The sequence below is a fragment of the Aspergillus multicolor genome (assembly GCF_047715735.1).
Source record: "Aspergillus multicolor strain CBS 133.54 unplaced genomic scaffold BDW74scaffold_6, whole genome shotgun sequence".
Classification (NCBI taxonomy): domain Eukaryota; kingdom Fungi; phylum Ascomycota; class Eurotiomycetes; order Eurotiales; family Aspergillaceae; genus Aspergillus; species Aspergillus multicolor.
Window position 1 is genome coordinate 550,353 of NW_027395957.1, and position 12,067 is coordinate 562,419.

At 53.5% G+C, this 12,067-nt stretch overlaps 4 protein-coding genes across 4 annotated transcripts; all 4 read right to left on the reverse strand.

Moving 5' to 3' along the window:
* Positions 1–305: 305 nt before the first annotated feature.
* BDW74DRAFT_122765 (GNAT family N-acetyltransferase) lies at positions 306–2,544 on the reverse strand. The gene is made up of 2 exons (XM_073722059.1): positions 872–2,544; positions 306–823 (listed from the first exon to the last, which is right to left on the reverse strand). The coding sequence occupies exons 1-2, from the start codon at positions 2,284–2,286 to the stop codon at positions 706–708; spliced, it is 1,533 nt and encodes a 510-aa protein (XP_073586012.1). The 5' UTR covers positions 2,287–2,544; the 3' UTR covers positions 306–705.
* Positions 2,545–4,370, reverse strand: BDW74DRAFT_122782 (putative proline utilization protein PrnX-like). The gene has a single exon (XM_073722060.1). It carries the CDS (start codon positions 4,225–4,227, stop codon positions 2,803–2,805), a length of 1,425 nt encoding a protein of 474 aa, XP_073586013.1. The 5' UTR covers positions 4,228–4,370; the 3' UTR covers positions 2,545–2,802.
* A 924-nt stretch (positions 4,371–5,294) lies between these two features.
* BDW74DRAFT_122788 (cyclin family protein) lies at positions 5,295–6,887 on the reverse strand. Its single transcript, XM_073722061.1, has one exon. It carries the CDS (start codon positions 6,677–6,679, stop codon positions 5,432–5,434), a length of 1,248 nt encoding a protein of 415 aa, XP_073586014.1. The 5' UTR covers positions 6,680–6,887; the 3' UTR covers positions 5,295–5,431.
* Positions 6,888–8,562: 1,675 nt separating this feature from the next.
* xgeA (putative endoglucanase) lies at positions 8,563–9,629 on the reverse strand. The gene is made up of 2 exons (XM_073722062.1): positions 9,103–9,629; positions 8,563–9,049 (listed from the first exon to the last, which is right to left on the reverse strand). The coding sequence occupies exons 1-2, from the start codon at positions 9,438–9,440 to the stop codon at positions 8,650–8,652; spliced, it is 738 nt and encodes a 245-aa protein (XP_073586015.1). The 5' UTR covers positions 9,441–9,629; the 3' UTR covers positions 8,563–8,649.
* Between the last annotated feature and the right edge of the window lie 2,438 nt (positions 9,630–12,067).

Consider the following 12,067-nt stretch of genomic DNA (forward strand, 5'->3'; position numbering starts at 1 on the left):
ATGCTTGTTGAGTCTAATTTGCACTCTTCATTTGGCTTGAAACCTTGGATAACATCTCGTGCACCTGGTCTGTGTAATTCTTGATCGCAGAGGGGCGTGTGATGAAAGGTGGAAGTGCGCTCTGCTCTGCAGAATATGTCCTCTTCTGGGGGAGGACGAGTCGAGGTCATCGAGATTATTTTCTTTTCGGGTCTACATTCTAGTTTGCTTTATATAGCTAGTCGAAGTCACAATACCTTTTGGTTCGTTACCCAAATATATATTCGCACGAGTGTCCTTCTGGACTAACCCTAATCGTCTTATTAGGCAGGAGAGCATGAATATCAAGGATACTACACACATTAGAGATCTCTAACCCTTGATCTCGCATTGATGATAAAAAAGCAAGGGTAAGTTTAACAAGCAAGAGTAAGAAGTAAATCAGAAGGCTCTACATATTCCCTAATTCCCTGCAAGGAATTGAGAGGAACTGGGGAAGATTATGTCAAGGATAAGCCACTACCCATCAGATACCAGGAAGCTAATTTGAGAATTCATAACAGGGTACGGGTATCGGAATTTGTATGCATCCTCATAGAGTAAAACATATAAACAGAGGCCTGAGTGCTAGGCGCACGGCGAGCGAAATATGCAGTAATATAATCAGACATCCGCGCTGGACATGATCTAAGATGCGGAAATGACATGACGAAAAGAAAAAAAACATTAGATAGAAGGAGCCTCCCAAGAGTCACGTTTGATCTTCATGAGCGCCGATTGCTTGTGAGGGAATGTAACCTCTCCATCTTTATAGAACCCGGCGTCCTGGAGGTAGCTTATGATCCTGGGCTTCGTTAGCACTTTTCCAGAAGTAAGACAAAACGTGACATACTTAGTGTTATCAACCCTCGGCTCCAACATTACAGTCTGCGTGCGCATATCCGCCAGCCAGCAGAAATGTACCAGGGAGCTAAGCCATGCAGAAACTCGATGAGGCCCACGGAATTCCTGCTCACCAACGAGAACATGAATACCCCTGTCATAGTTGTCTGCGCCCCCAATCAACGATCCCAGTGGATCCTCCTTGACCCAGTAGATCTCGAAGTATCCGAACGGTTGCCCATCCCAGCATCCAATGACGGGGAAACTGTGCTTCTTGGAGAGATTCTGGCGCAGGAACTCTTCTTGATGGGAGATTGGGCCTGCCTCGCCCCATGCTGCGTTGACGCGCGGCTCATTCATCCATTTGTGCAGGTACTCCAGGTCCGAGGGGGTCTTTGAGGTGGGGTTTGCCTGCTCTGTCGTTGCGGGTTTGTCCTTTTGCGAGGGTAAATAGGGGACGCGGAAGGAGAGGTACTGTCCTAGGCTAGGGATGTAGCGGATATAAAAGACCTCGCCCTGGTGCGGCGGCTTCTGTCGAAGAGGGTGGTGTACGCCGTTCGTAAATGTAAACTGGGACGGCGGAGGCGGGAAGAATGTCGGGAGATGGCTGTGCGAGGCAAACGGCCCTTCATTAGGCGTGTAGCGTCCCGAGCCGGAGCCAGCTGACTTCGGACGCGCATTCGGATCGTTCTGGTATAGACTCTCCCTCGTCGGAGAAGCAATCTGACCAAATGGCCCAGAACCCCCTATTGAATGCGCAAACGACTGGGGACTCAGTGTAAACAGGTACAAGCGCGGATCAAGCTGCCAGAAGCTGCGCCGGCTAACAAACATATGCGACCATGTATCTCTATTATCTGGATCGGCGCCAACAGTCGAGTCGTCACACGCAATCAGCCCCATGCGCTCTAACTTCGGCAGCACATTGCGACCCGTAAAGATCCCCTCGCGCCGGATATTCACCCGCCAGTCGCCCTTGGGTTTTCCCGCCGCCGGGGTATTCGCCGAAGCTGCAGTATACAGCTGGAGCTCTGGTTCGCGCTCGTGGAAGTACCAGTACAGGGTGACCCACAGCATCATGGCGATCTGCCGGGTGGGGGAGATGACAGGCTTGTAGTCGCTGTCTGGCGGGTTGACGATGTACGAGATGTACAGCTCATCGCTGGAAAGCGTAGGGCCCGTGAAGCGGGTGACCTGTGTTCGGTCTGCGCCCTGTCCCTGTCGTGCTCGGCCGCGCTCACCGTCGGTCCCCTCTCCGTCAGGGAGATCCTCGGGCTGGCGTCGCGTCCCGAGGACGACATTCCACCCGGGGAGTAAGAGCGAACTGCGCTGGTTTAAATTGGTAGATTTGAAGTTGAAGCCTCCGAACACCGGGGTGATGGAGAAGGACTGGCCGTTGGGCAGCTGAGTGGAGCGCGCGGGCATGTTGGAGATGTGCGCTGGATGCGATTAATGTACGGCACGAGAAGAGTAGGGCCTGCCTAGGAGTCTTAAATAGATATAGAATGTAAAGTAGAAGAGGAAAAAGAAAAGCGCCGGCGACGGCTCCTGCATGCAAGTCGTCGGGTCAACCTGCAGGTGATAGTGGGATGATTTTATGGTGCCCCTCAGTCGGAGGGGTCGAGCATCGCGTGCGGGCAGAAACAAGGAAGTAATTGGATTGCTGGGCGCTATCTAGGGCAAAAGAGACTTCAGCGGAGTCTACTAGCCTTCTGGACGGCCTCATGGCCGTGTATTTATCTGCGCTGGCAGGGTGGGAGGACAACAGTGGAAAAGTTGGGTGATGCTTGATGTCATGCCAGCCTTTCTCCTTTGGGCGGTGTCACGTTGCCTCGTCCGCAAATCATCAGGCGCAGAGATCCGATTACTCCTACAGTCTTGCGATATCACCAAATATCAATTGTCTGAATGGCCAATGCCCAAATGCAATCTAGAGCTGGTTTAGAATTCCTCCACTGTCGTGCCGATCTTTCTCGTCCTCGCAAGCTCGACCAACTCGGTCCCAGTGACCAGATCCATCAGGCCCAATCCCACGCCCTTGAATATCACGTTCCCACGCTCAACCCATTCGCGCAGGTGTTTTTCGTCGTCTGCCGTGTTCGAGCCCTTTGCGGAATCCCGCACCATCAGTAGCTCGCCGATTTCCACTACCTGGTTGGGCTTGACCTCTGCCTGGATCAACTCGCCGGCCTCCTTCATCGCTGCATCGAGGCTGTCGACAACGACAATCCCACTGCGCTGGACATGCTTGTGGAAGTGGCGATGTGGCGGTGACACTGTGACTTCCTCGCGCAGGATATCCGGGTGTAACTCTGTCATGTTCGGCTTGTATGATCCAATGGCGCTAATCAGGCGACCCTTTCGTCGTCCTTCTCTGGAGGTGAGGAGCTCCGCCGGGAAGAGCGGTTCATGCGATGGCGTACAGCAGAAGATGGCGTCTGCCTTGTTGATCGCGTCGTGGAGGATCCGGCTGTACTCCCCAAACTCGCTGCTGACAGCGGAGAACTTGACATCCCCCCGCCAGCTGGCATTCTCTGCCGAATAGATCTCTTGTAGCAGCCGGGCAGCCCGTTCGAACGACCGGTTGACGATGAATACCCGCTTGATATCCTCCCCTCGCAGAATAACAGCAAGCCGAATGTGCCAGTAAGCCTGCTTGCCCGCACCAAACACCACCAGCGTGCGCACCTTTTTGCGCTTGTTGAATATCATGGTTGTCGTCAGCGCCGTCCGGAACGGCGTGAGCTCCTCCGCATTGATCAAGCCAAACGGCAGACTATCGTCATCGTACAGCGTAACACTCCCCTTGGGTGAAGTATCCCTAGACCCAGCCCCAGGCCATGCCCCCATGGTCTGCGACACCCCTCCCTTGATAGGCTTTGTATCCACAGACGCCACAGGTAGCGGATCACTCTCACCACTAGACGTAGACGTACTAAGCGAGCGTTCACCATCCGCATCCTCCTGCGACGAGATCGACAAATCACTCATCTCCGACGAAACCGAGGACATGGAACTCCTACTCCCGGGCTCGTTCGACCCCGACGTAAACCTCTTGATACCCCGCAGGTCCTCCCCCGATTCCACCTCGCACCCGGGTTTGCTCTCTTTATCTTGTAGCGAGATAACCTTTATCCCAATCGCGCTCCGTGTGCTGGACGGCATGAAAATCGTCGTGCGCCCGCATTGTCTCGTTACGGCTGTCCGCCGCGGCTGCAGCGTAGCCGCGCATCCGGAGTCCTGGTTTCCAATCGAGTAGTCGCGCAGTGCGTTGCCGAGATTCTGCTGGATCGAGACGATCTGGTCGCGGGTTAACGAAGCCAGGAGGGAGCGGAGCTGCGCTCCCGAGAGGATGGTAATTGGCATGGCGGCGTCTTTCTTTTTGGTCGCTTAAGATCGGAGGGGTATGGAAGCTGCGTTGCGTTGCGCTGTGAGCGATAGCGATAACGACGGCGTGAGTCAGTCTTATATAGACCAGGCGCAAGCGGCTCCGCGGCGGCGATAACGAATCTGAGACCGTCCGAGGAGTTTATTAGTCGTAGTAAGCTGAAGGTCGGCCGGAGGTAAGCGAGCGCGGGGATTCGGAGATATAAGTCAGTGGCGAATTATGTTCAAAGTTGCAGGCGATGGCCGTTCTCGTCCATGTAGACTATGCGCCCGATGGAATTCTGTCTGCTGGTAGGAGGAGACCGGATAGAGGATAGAACGATGGATAAGGATACGAGTGCGTGTTTCATTTTGGACTCGGACTCGGACTTGGAGAAAGCGATTGTCTTAGATGGTGGAGTAGAGTATGACGATGACGACAGCGGTTTGGTTAAGGCGGGGCTGTCAACGTTGAAGATACCCATGGTTCAGTCGAGCACCGTCCAGAAACCATAACAATACCACGAGATCGAGATCACAGGATAGAGGATGGATTTCCAGTCCAACAGGGTCAACCTTCATGTGCCGGAAGCCGAGCTGTCGAGGGAAAGCGAGGGCAAAGGCGAGACAGCCACATTCCGCCCGCATTCTTATCGCCGATTGCGATACGATACGGGCGGCCGACTTTGGACGCCGGGGTTTTCTTTCATCTTTCTAGAACACCTTTTCTTACTCCGTGATCTTCAGGAGAATTCGTTTCCAGATGATTTGATTCATATATAGCATATTACATACATCAATCGTTCGTATCTCCCAATCCACCGAGTCCGACCAAGCCAGCCAAAAAAAAAAAATCCCAAGGAATAGGCACAAGAAAAACACGACCCAAACGCCGCCTCGAATGCAATGCAAGGGCCGAGCCAACATATGAAACAAACAGAACAGAGCGAAAGCGAAAGCGAAATCCTATAAAAGTTTGGGTATTGGATATGAAACCAATTTTGAGCAATAAAGCACGGGTATTAAGAGCAACGTTCTAGATGGTGATTGGTGTAGGGCTAATTTCCTTAGCGTGTTTGCGAGGCCAGCTCAGAGGTCAAACAGCGTCTGGAAATGCAGTGTTCGCGATGATGGATCGTCAGTGGTGGAGGAGGGTTTGTTGGAGACGAGCGCCCAGACCAGGGGTTGGGGATGGATGTTGGGTCTAAACGCGCGGCCGCATGCGATGGCCCATATAGGAGCCTGTTGCTGACGCCAAGAAACGCGCCACAAAGCCGCTGCTGTTGGAGTGGCCGCTCATTCGCATTTTCTTGCTCGGCTGCTGCAGCCCCATCTCGTCTCCTTTTGCCATTGCCACCTCCGAAGGAAGCGGCAGCATCATTGTGCCCGAGGGGAGGTGGATGTATCCACTGCCGCTCAGGCCTGGGCTGCGTGACGCATCAACTACCTGGATGTCCTGGTCCATGCTGTTGTATGAGCTGGACGGGCGCAGGCTAGCCGGAGTGTTGCTTCTTGTGCTAGGGGCAACGCTAGACGAGCGCGAGCAGAGCGTCGGCACGGTTTCCGTACGTGATAGGCCGGGGACTTCTTGTACGGATGGAGGAGACACGGAGTGTCGACTGCGGTTGGAGGGTCGGCGGCGAGGAGGGTACGGCTGGTATCGGTCGGTATCGGAAGCAGCATCGCTCTGCAGGCTTGAGGACGATGACATTGAAGAGAGCGATGCGGAGGACTGAGGACTTGGAGGGAGTCGGCGGCGGGCCTCTAAACGAGCTTCAAGTTTTTGGCGGCGGAGCCGGCAGGCCAGAAGCTCGGCAGATGCTTGAAACCGATGCCACTCGCGGGGCTGGTGCATCTTCGCCTCCCGCTGCTGGAGACGGTGGCGGATCGGGGCGAGAAACGGCTCCAAGTGGAGGAAGAGGTCTGCCTCGTTGACGCGAGTGTCCCAGTCCAGCAGGAACAGAAGCTGGCGCTCCATGAGGTTGACCTCTGGGAGTGAGAAGCTAAAGCCCTCGTATCCCTTGACGATCGTGTACCTGGCCCAATGCTTGTTCTTGGGGCTAGAGTCGTTCAGGTTCTTAGCGGCCAAGATGAGCGAGGCAAGGAAGATCCGGTGAACTGTGCAGCGCATGCCCTTTGCTACAGGGGGCAGACGGGAACGCAGCCGGGCGAGGTAGACCAGAGTTGTCATCAGCGTCGGCACCTGGACCTGGGAGCGAGTGACCAGGGAGGTGATGAATGCTTCAATAGACGGCAACATGGGATACTGCTGATCAGCAGCATCCATGGGCGGAGTACTGGGAGGTGTATGCTGGCCATGCGCATGTTGTGTGGTTGTCACATGGGACTCGCAGCGAATGACCCGCGCAGCTTGTTGGGCCAGATGAGCAACCATGTCCCGGGAAACGGGCTGGGCGATGAACTCTTGCAGTGCTGCTCGGTTGAAATCCATGATGGCTGAAGATGTGATATCGTGCAGTCAGAGGGTTGTGAGAGGATGGGTGAAGACAACACGAAGAGCGAGGCGACAAAGTTATGAGTCGACGGTAGTACGTAGATGCCAGGCAAAAGTTTCCTGAATGTTCCCCAAGGGAAAGAATGTGGGATAAAGTCGTCCTGCCAGCAGGATAAAAATTGCGATCGTTGTCCTGTCAACTGAGAATACTGTTGTCCAGAACGAGCAGTGAGACACAAAGATAGACAGGGTGAGACACCGTCAAGTCACTGCAATGCAATAATTAAATAGATAGATAGATAGATAGACAGAAAAAGTCTAGGGAGCGTGAGGCAGCAGGCATAAATAAAAGGAAAGGCGAGCGACAGAGACCAGACCACTGTACCGAAGAGCTCAGGAATAGGCGATGGGGATTAGAATGATGGCCAAGATCTCGTGCGATTGCCTCCTGATATAAGTAGGCTAGATACAACCAGCGCCAGCATCAGGAGTCGCAGTCGCAGCGAGAACGAAAAAGGCTGGACTGCAAGGGCCGCAGGCCGCACCAAGGTGGCCCAACCCAAACGCGCGACCTGCATGCCTGGTCCAGTCGTCCAGTCCCTGTCTCCATACCTCGAGGGCCCATCGTAGCAGTTGGCGCGCGCGAGCTCAGGGCCGGGGATGATTGGCAGAAGCGCTCGCTCAATCAGATGCCAAACATGCACGCCCAAGCCAAGCAAGGGCGAATCATCCCCTTCCTGCGCGTTGGACCTGCAACCACCTGCGACACGCCCCTGGGGAGCGTCCCATGGGCAGAGTTCGCTCGGAATGGAGCCCAGGTTGTCCATCACTTGCCTATCTCTGAAACCCGATGGATTCGTCCTGTGGCTGGAGAGGAGGGGGGAGGAGGGGAGAGTTCAGCTTGCGCCTTGACTCGGCTCGAGCGATCGAATTGATCGGCTGCGCTGCGGGAGGGATGCATGTAAGCGCTCACTTCCAGGCACCGCATAGTCTATTTTGCTTGCTGACACTCTCCGCACTGGCGCCTGGCGGCTGCTATTCTTGTCTTGTGTATTGTTGGTGTTGGCCTGCGCTTAGATAGAGTGGAGATCAAACATCTCTGGTAGGCAGTATCAGATTCCTCAGTGATCCGTACTCGTACTCATGATGTGTTTAATCCACCCCGCGGAGGAGCAGTCTCCTCGTCAGCTGTCAAGGAACCGCTCAGGAGCTAGGATCCCTCCGGCAGGGGTGCTGAAACGCGGCGCGTAAGTGGTAGAGTGCATTCCCTCCTCCACGAGTTCATCGTTATGGAGGGTGTACGTCAGTATCATTCTCATTCTGACTCGCGCTCTGGATTCTGGATTCTGGATTCTTCACGTTGAAGCCATAAAAATGTCTGATCAGCGTTCGTTAGTTGAACTCATTCTCAAGGCACGTGACGGACAAGGTCGTTTTAGGCCGAGCGTCGCCGCTTTAACCACTTAAGAAGTATACACCATCTACCTAGTCCATGAACTTATCAGAGCTTCCGCGCAGTCATTGTAGCTTGCTAGGACTGAAAAGACTATAGTTTAGTACTATGACCTGGAACTTATGCAGCTTCGTTTCACATTTACAACGTCTATGGCTTGATGATCATTCCCAACGGCGCTTGGCTCTAAAGCAGTCAGAGCGCTTAGAGAAACATGAACATTGCCCAGCGTTTCTAAGTAAAGAACAACAGTCAATAGCCATGTAAGCGCGCGAGTCACTCGCTTGGTCGCTTGACCCAGCAAAGCGCTTAGGAGGGCAAGTTTCTATTTTAAGCTTGACTATTTTGAGCTTCAGACGTCCTTAAGCGCCGTGCAACAGGTTGAGGTTAAATGATAGCGAATAAATTGATAAACGATAGCTATAGATACATGTACCCCATCCACTCTCTACCTACAGATCACCTCGGGTGCCATGGTTCCTATTCTTGCCACAGGTTAAGGTAGGCAACACATTTATGAGATGGAGACGGAGTAAGAGGAGGTAGTGAAGGTGGCGTCAGAGCCAGTGAAAGGCTCGGTACCGGCCTGCACATTGGTCAGGTACTGGCTGGTTGACAGGCCTTGGTTCTCGACAAGGTAGTTGATGAAGTCCATCAGATCCGCCGAGAAGTTTTCGGTGGTGGACGAGGCGACGAAGCTGTACACCTGCATGCTTCCATTGGGGCCCGAGTACAGGTCCCAGGTGACGCCGCCAAGGGTCACGCTCGCGATGGAAGAGCCGGTTGAGGAGATGGGACCAGCACCGCCCAGGGCAGCCAACCAGATCATGATCTCGTTCTCAGAGTCGCCGCCGGCGCTGGAGCTGGTGAAGAGGTCGTAGGCCACGTCGGCCACGATGTCGGTGTTGGAGTATCTATCGACAGCTGTTAGCAATGAAACTTGGCAACATAGGGCTTGGAGACTTACGACCACTCCCAGGTGGATGGGATCGAGCTCAGGCTGCTCAGCTGGGTGGAGGTGAACTGGTAGGCAACGTTGGCGAAGCTCTTCACGCTGGATGAGCCGCCAGACCAGCTCCAGCTGGTGTGCCAGGAGATGCTGTCGCCATTGGCGGAGTCGACACCAGTGCATTGCGAACCGCTGTCGGCATTGGCCTCGCCCCAGAGGTTGTTGTACAGGATGAAGTTACCCTCGGTAGCGGTGTCATACTGGCCGCAGAAGTCGGAACGGCGAGTGAACATGCTCGAGGAAGGGATCGAGGCAGCCGAGGCCAGAGAGGCCAGAGAAAGAGCAAGCAACTTCATGTTGTTGGAGTGAGATTGTTATCAAGACGAGGATTCTGTGGTTTGGTTGTCACAACAAAAAGCTTGGTTCTCATCCCGGGCAGTCTACTATTTATCTTCCTCAAGTCTGCGGTCCCCATGCTGCGAACCGAAACGCATCAGGTATATTAAGTCGGGTTTATCTCCCAACTTGGTGTACCTATCGTCACCATGGCCCGGTTTTCTTCAGGAGTTTGGTTTCGGCTCGCTTGATCCCATCAATCCCAAGCGAAGAAGTAATGAAGTGCGGAGTCAGGACAGCGAGGTGTCGAGGACCACCGGGGCAGGAGGGTCATGGCCACCCGTCAGGACCACGTTGATGGCCTTTGATAGGCGCTGTCAAACCAAAAGGGGTGCCATATGATACGGTTCCTGAATCTTTTTGGACAAGGCTCGGGGATCGGCACGCCCAAGGATGCTGGTGCCGAGTCAGTGCGGTACTTGCATTCTGCACGCTGCTGCAGACTCCGGTGGGGGGAACTCGAACACGTTCTTCTTATTATGGTCAGTCTATGGTCGCGCATACGGGTTCTGATCATTTACCTGCTCAGTTTGTGCCCGACTTCGCAAGAAATGAGCTCCGGATACACCGGGCTGGTGGAGCGAGTCAGCCCCTCTGCCTCAGCATGAAACAAGCTTCCACTGACAGAGTGGGACAGACAGGAATAGATGCAGTGAGGCTAGATCAGTGATTCTAGAAGGCCGAACCAAGATATAAGACATAGAATAAATTAATGTGGCGGAGGACAGTATGATTGTTACCATGCAGACTCGCAGGTGTTTTTATCACAGGTCTGGCTCTGGTGCCTTGAGGCATTTAACTAGGCGGTTCTATTCTAGGACTAGCGGGATTTTCAGAGTATAACCCTAGCTTGTTCTGTTTCTATAGAAAATTCATTGACATGCGAACAAGGAGCAGCGCTGTTAACGGGCTATAGTTGACAGTTCAATTGCTCGTGGGGATGAGCTCAACGGCCATCTTCTACCGAACTTCGCGGTAACCCTAACCAGTAGCGGTACTCAATCTCCAGACTCGTAAACAGCACATGCCCGCACGACCCCAGCAAACCCCATATCACCTCTCCTTCAAACCGTTAATCAGTATAGTACCTCAGAAAAGTCAAAATAGGACTTACCTCGATGCTCAATCATCTAATTGTTAGTTGCACAAGACGGGGCCGGGTCACCAGCAGGCCAGATGCAGAACCCGCGTTCGCCGCAGTCCGCTGCAAGCCTCCAGCGGCTGCCGCTGCACACAGCAACATCGTAGTCTGTTGAGCAGTCATAGCCGGCGCCGGTACAGGAGCTGCCGATTTGGACGTACCCCAGGGCGAAGGTTGAGAGCGAAAGGAGGGAGAAGAGGAGCTTCATTATGAACTGTTATGACAGTTTCCGATGGCTTCGGAGGCGGGGTGCTTTTTTCTTTGAGATGGGTTGGTCTGAGTCTATGTAGTAGGTAGAAATGCGGCGTGCCAGAGGACGTTTATATACTTTTTGTCGTCAACCTCGCCATGTTTGTTTTGGAATCTATGCGCCGATAGACGAGGGATCACCCCAGATACCTTCCCAAACAAGCCAATGAGCAATCATTGTTTGTCCAGTAGGCTGAAGCCCAGGTAGATAGCTGTTTCTCACCGCTGGTGGTCTTCAAGTGCCAAGGAGGAGATCGACAAGGCGAAGCCCTTAGCAGAATAGCCTGCAGTGAGACTGTGATTGCTGTGCATTATAAGGCGGCCAGGCGCTGATTCTATACACTTTCGGATAGCAGATTTCATCGACATACCCCACAGATGCCCGAAGATCGGGGAACAGTAGGGCTGATTGGAGAATTGAGCCTTTGCCCTGTTTCAGCCCCCATATTTTGTTCTGTTCAGGGCATTGCCGCAGTTCGCTGGACTTTGTACAGCGCTGTAACCTGGAGTATCTACCCAGGAGGAGTATAACCCCGCTTCTCAAATCAACGATTCATCACGCATGGCCATCATGAAGGTGTTACTCCCCTCTGGAGGTCCCTCTATTTATAATGCCACGTCATGGCAACAGGCTGGGACTATGACTCCATCGTACGCTGCTCACGAAACGATTTGGATCCATGATCCGCCACTTAGGGCTACCGTCCTCATCATCATTGACGACATTCTAGGTTAGCTACCTACCGCAAGTCTAATACCGAGTAGCTCCATAGGTATCTTGACTTTATTTGCCGGCCTGAAGCGCAGAGCTTAGCGAAACCGCTGGTCATGAAAGCTGTATGGGCACATTATACGCAATTGGTAGAAACAGTACGTACCTTTCACGCCACGGGGATAGGCGCATGACTATATGATTTCTCATATACCAAAGCGCACGCTTGCTTAAGCGCCTGTGAGATTGATATCGTGGGGAGGATAGTGATACAGCGTATGCCGGATACCTGTGAAGCATAACCAGGCGTCTGGAATCTGAAGAAAGCTATGATACCTAAGTGGCCATGCCTATCTTGCCAGGTTTCATCGTGACCCGGATAAAGCTCTGAGGGCTTTTCCTTGTCGGCCTTAAAGCTCTGGCTCCTAGTCGAAGATGGGTCCCCAATTGTTGGCGGCAGGGCTAAGTCCGGGGTTAGGAATGTG

Excerpts from the sequence above, each read along its gene's own strand:
- BDW74DRAFT_122765 (XM_073722059.1), bottom strand. The coding sequence starts at position 2,286 with ATGCCCGCGCGCTCCACTCAGCTGCCCAACGGCCAGTCCTTCTCCATC. Across the intron at positions 824-871 it reads CCGAGGGTTGATAACACTAA|GATCATAAGCTACCTCCAGG; the intron begins GTATGTCACGTT and ends AACGAAGCCCAG.
- BDW74DRAFT_122782 (XM_073722060.1), bottom strand. The coding sequence starts at position 4,227 with ATGCCAATTACCATCCTCTCGGGAGCGCAGCTCCGCTCCCTCCTGGCT.
- BDW74DRAFT_122788 (XM_073722061.1), bottom strand. The coding sequence starts at position 6,679 with ATGGATTTCAACCGAGCAGCACTGCAAGAGTTCATCGCCCAGCCCGTT.
- xgeA (XM_073722062.1), bottom strand. The coding sequence starts at position 9,440 with ATGAAGTTGCTTGCTCTTTCTCTGGCCTCTCTGGCCTCGGCTGCCTCG. Across the intron at positions 9,050-9,102 it reads CCATCCACCTGGGAGTGGTC|ATACTCCAACACCGACATCG; the intron begins GTAAGTCTCCAA and ends AGCTGTCGATAG.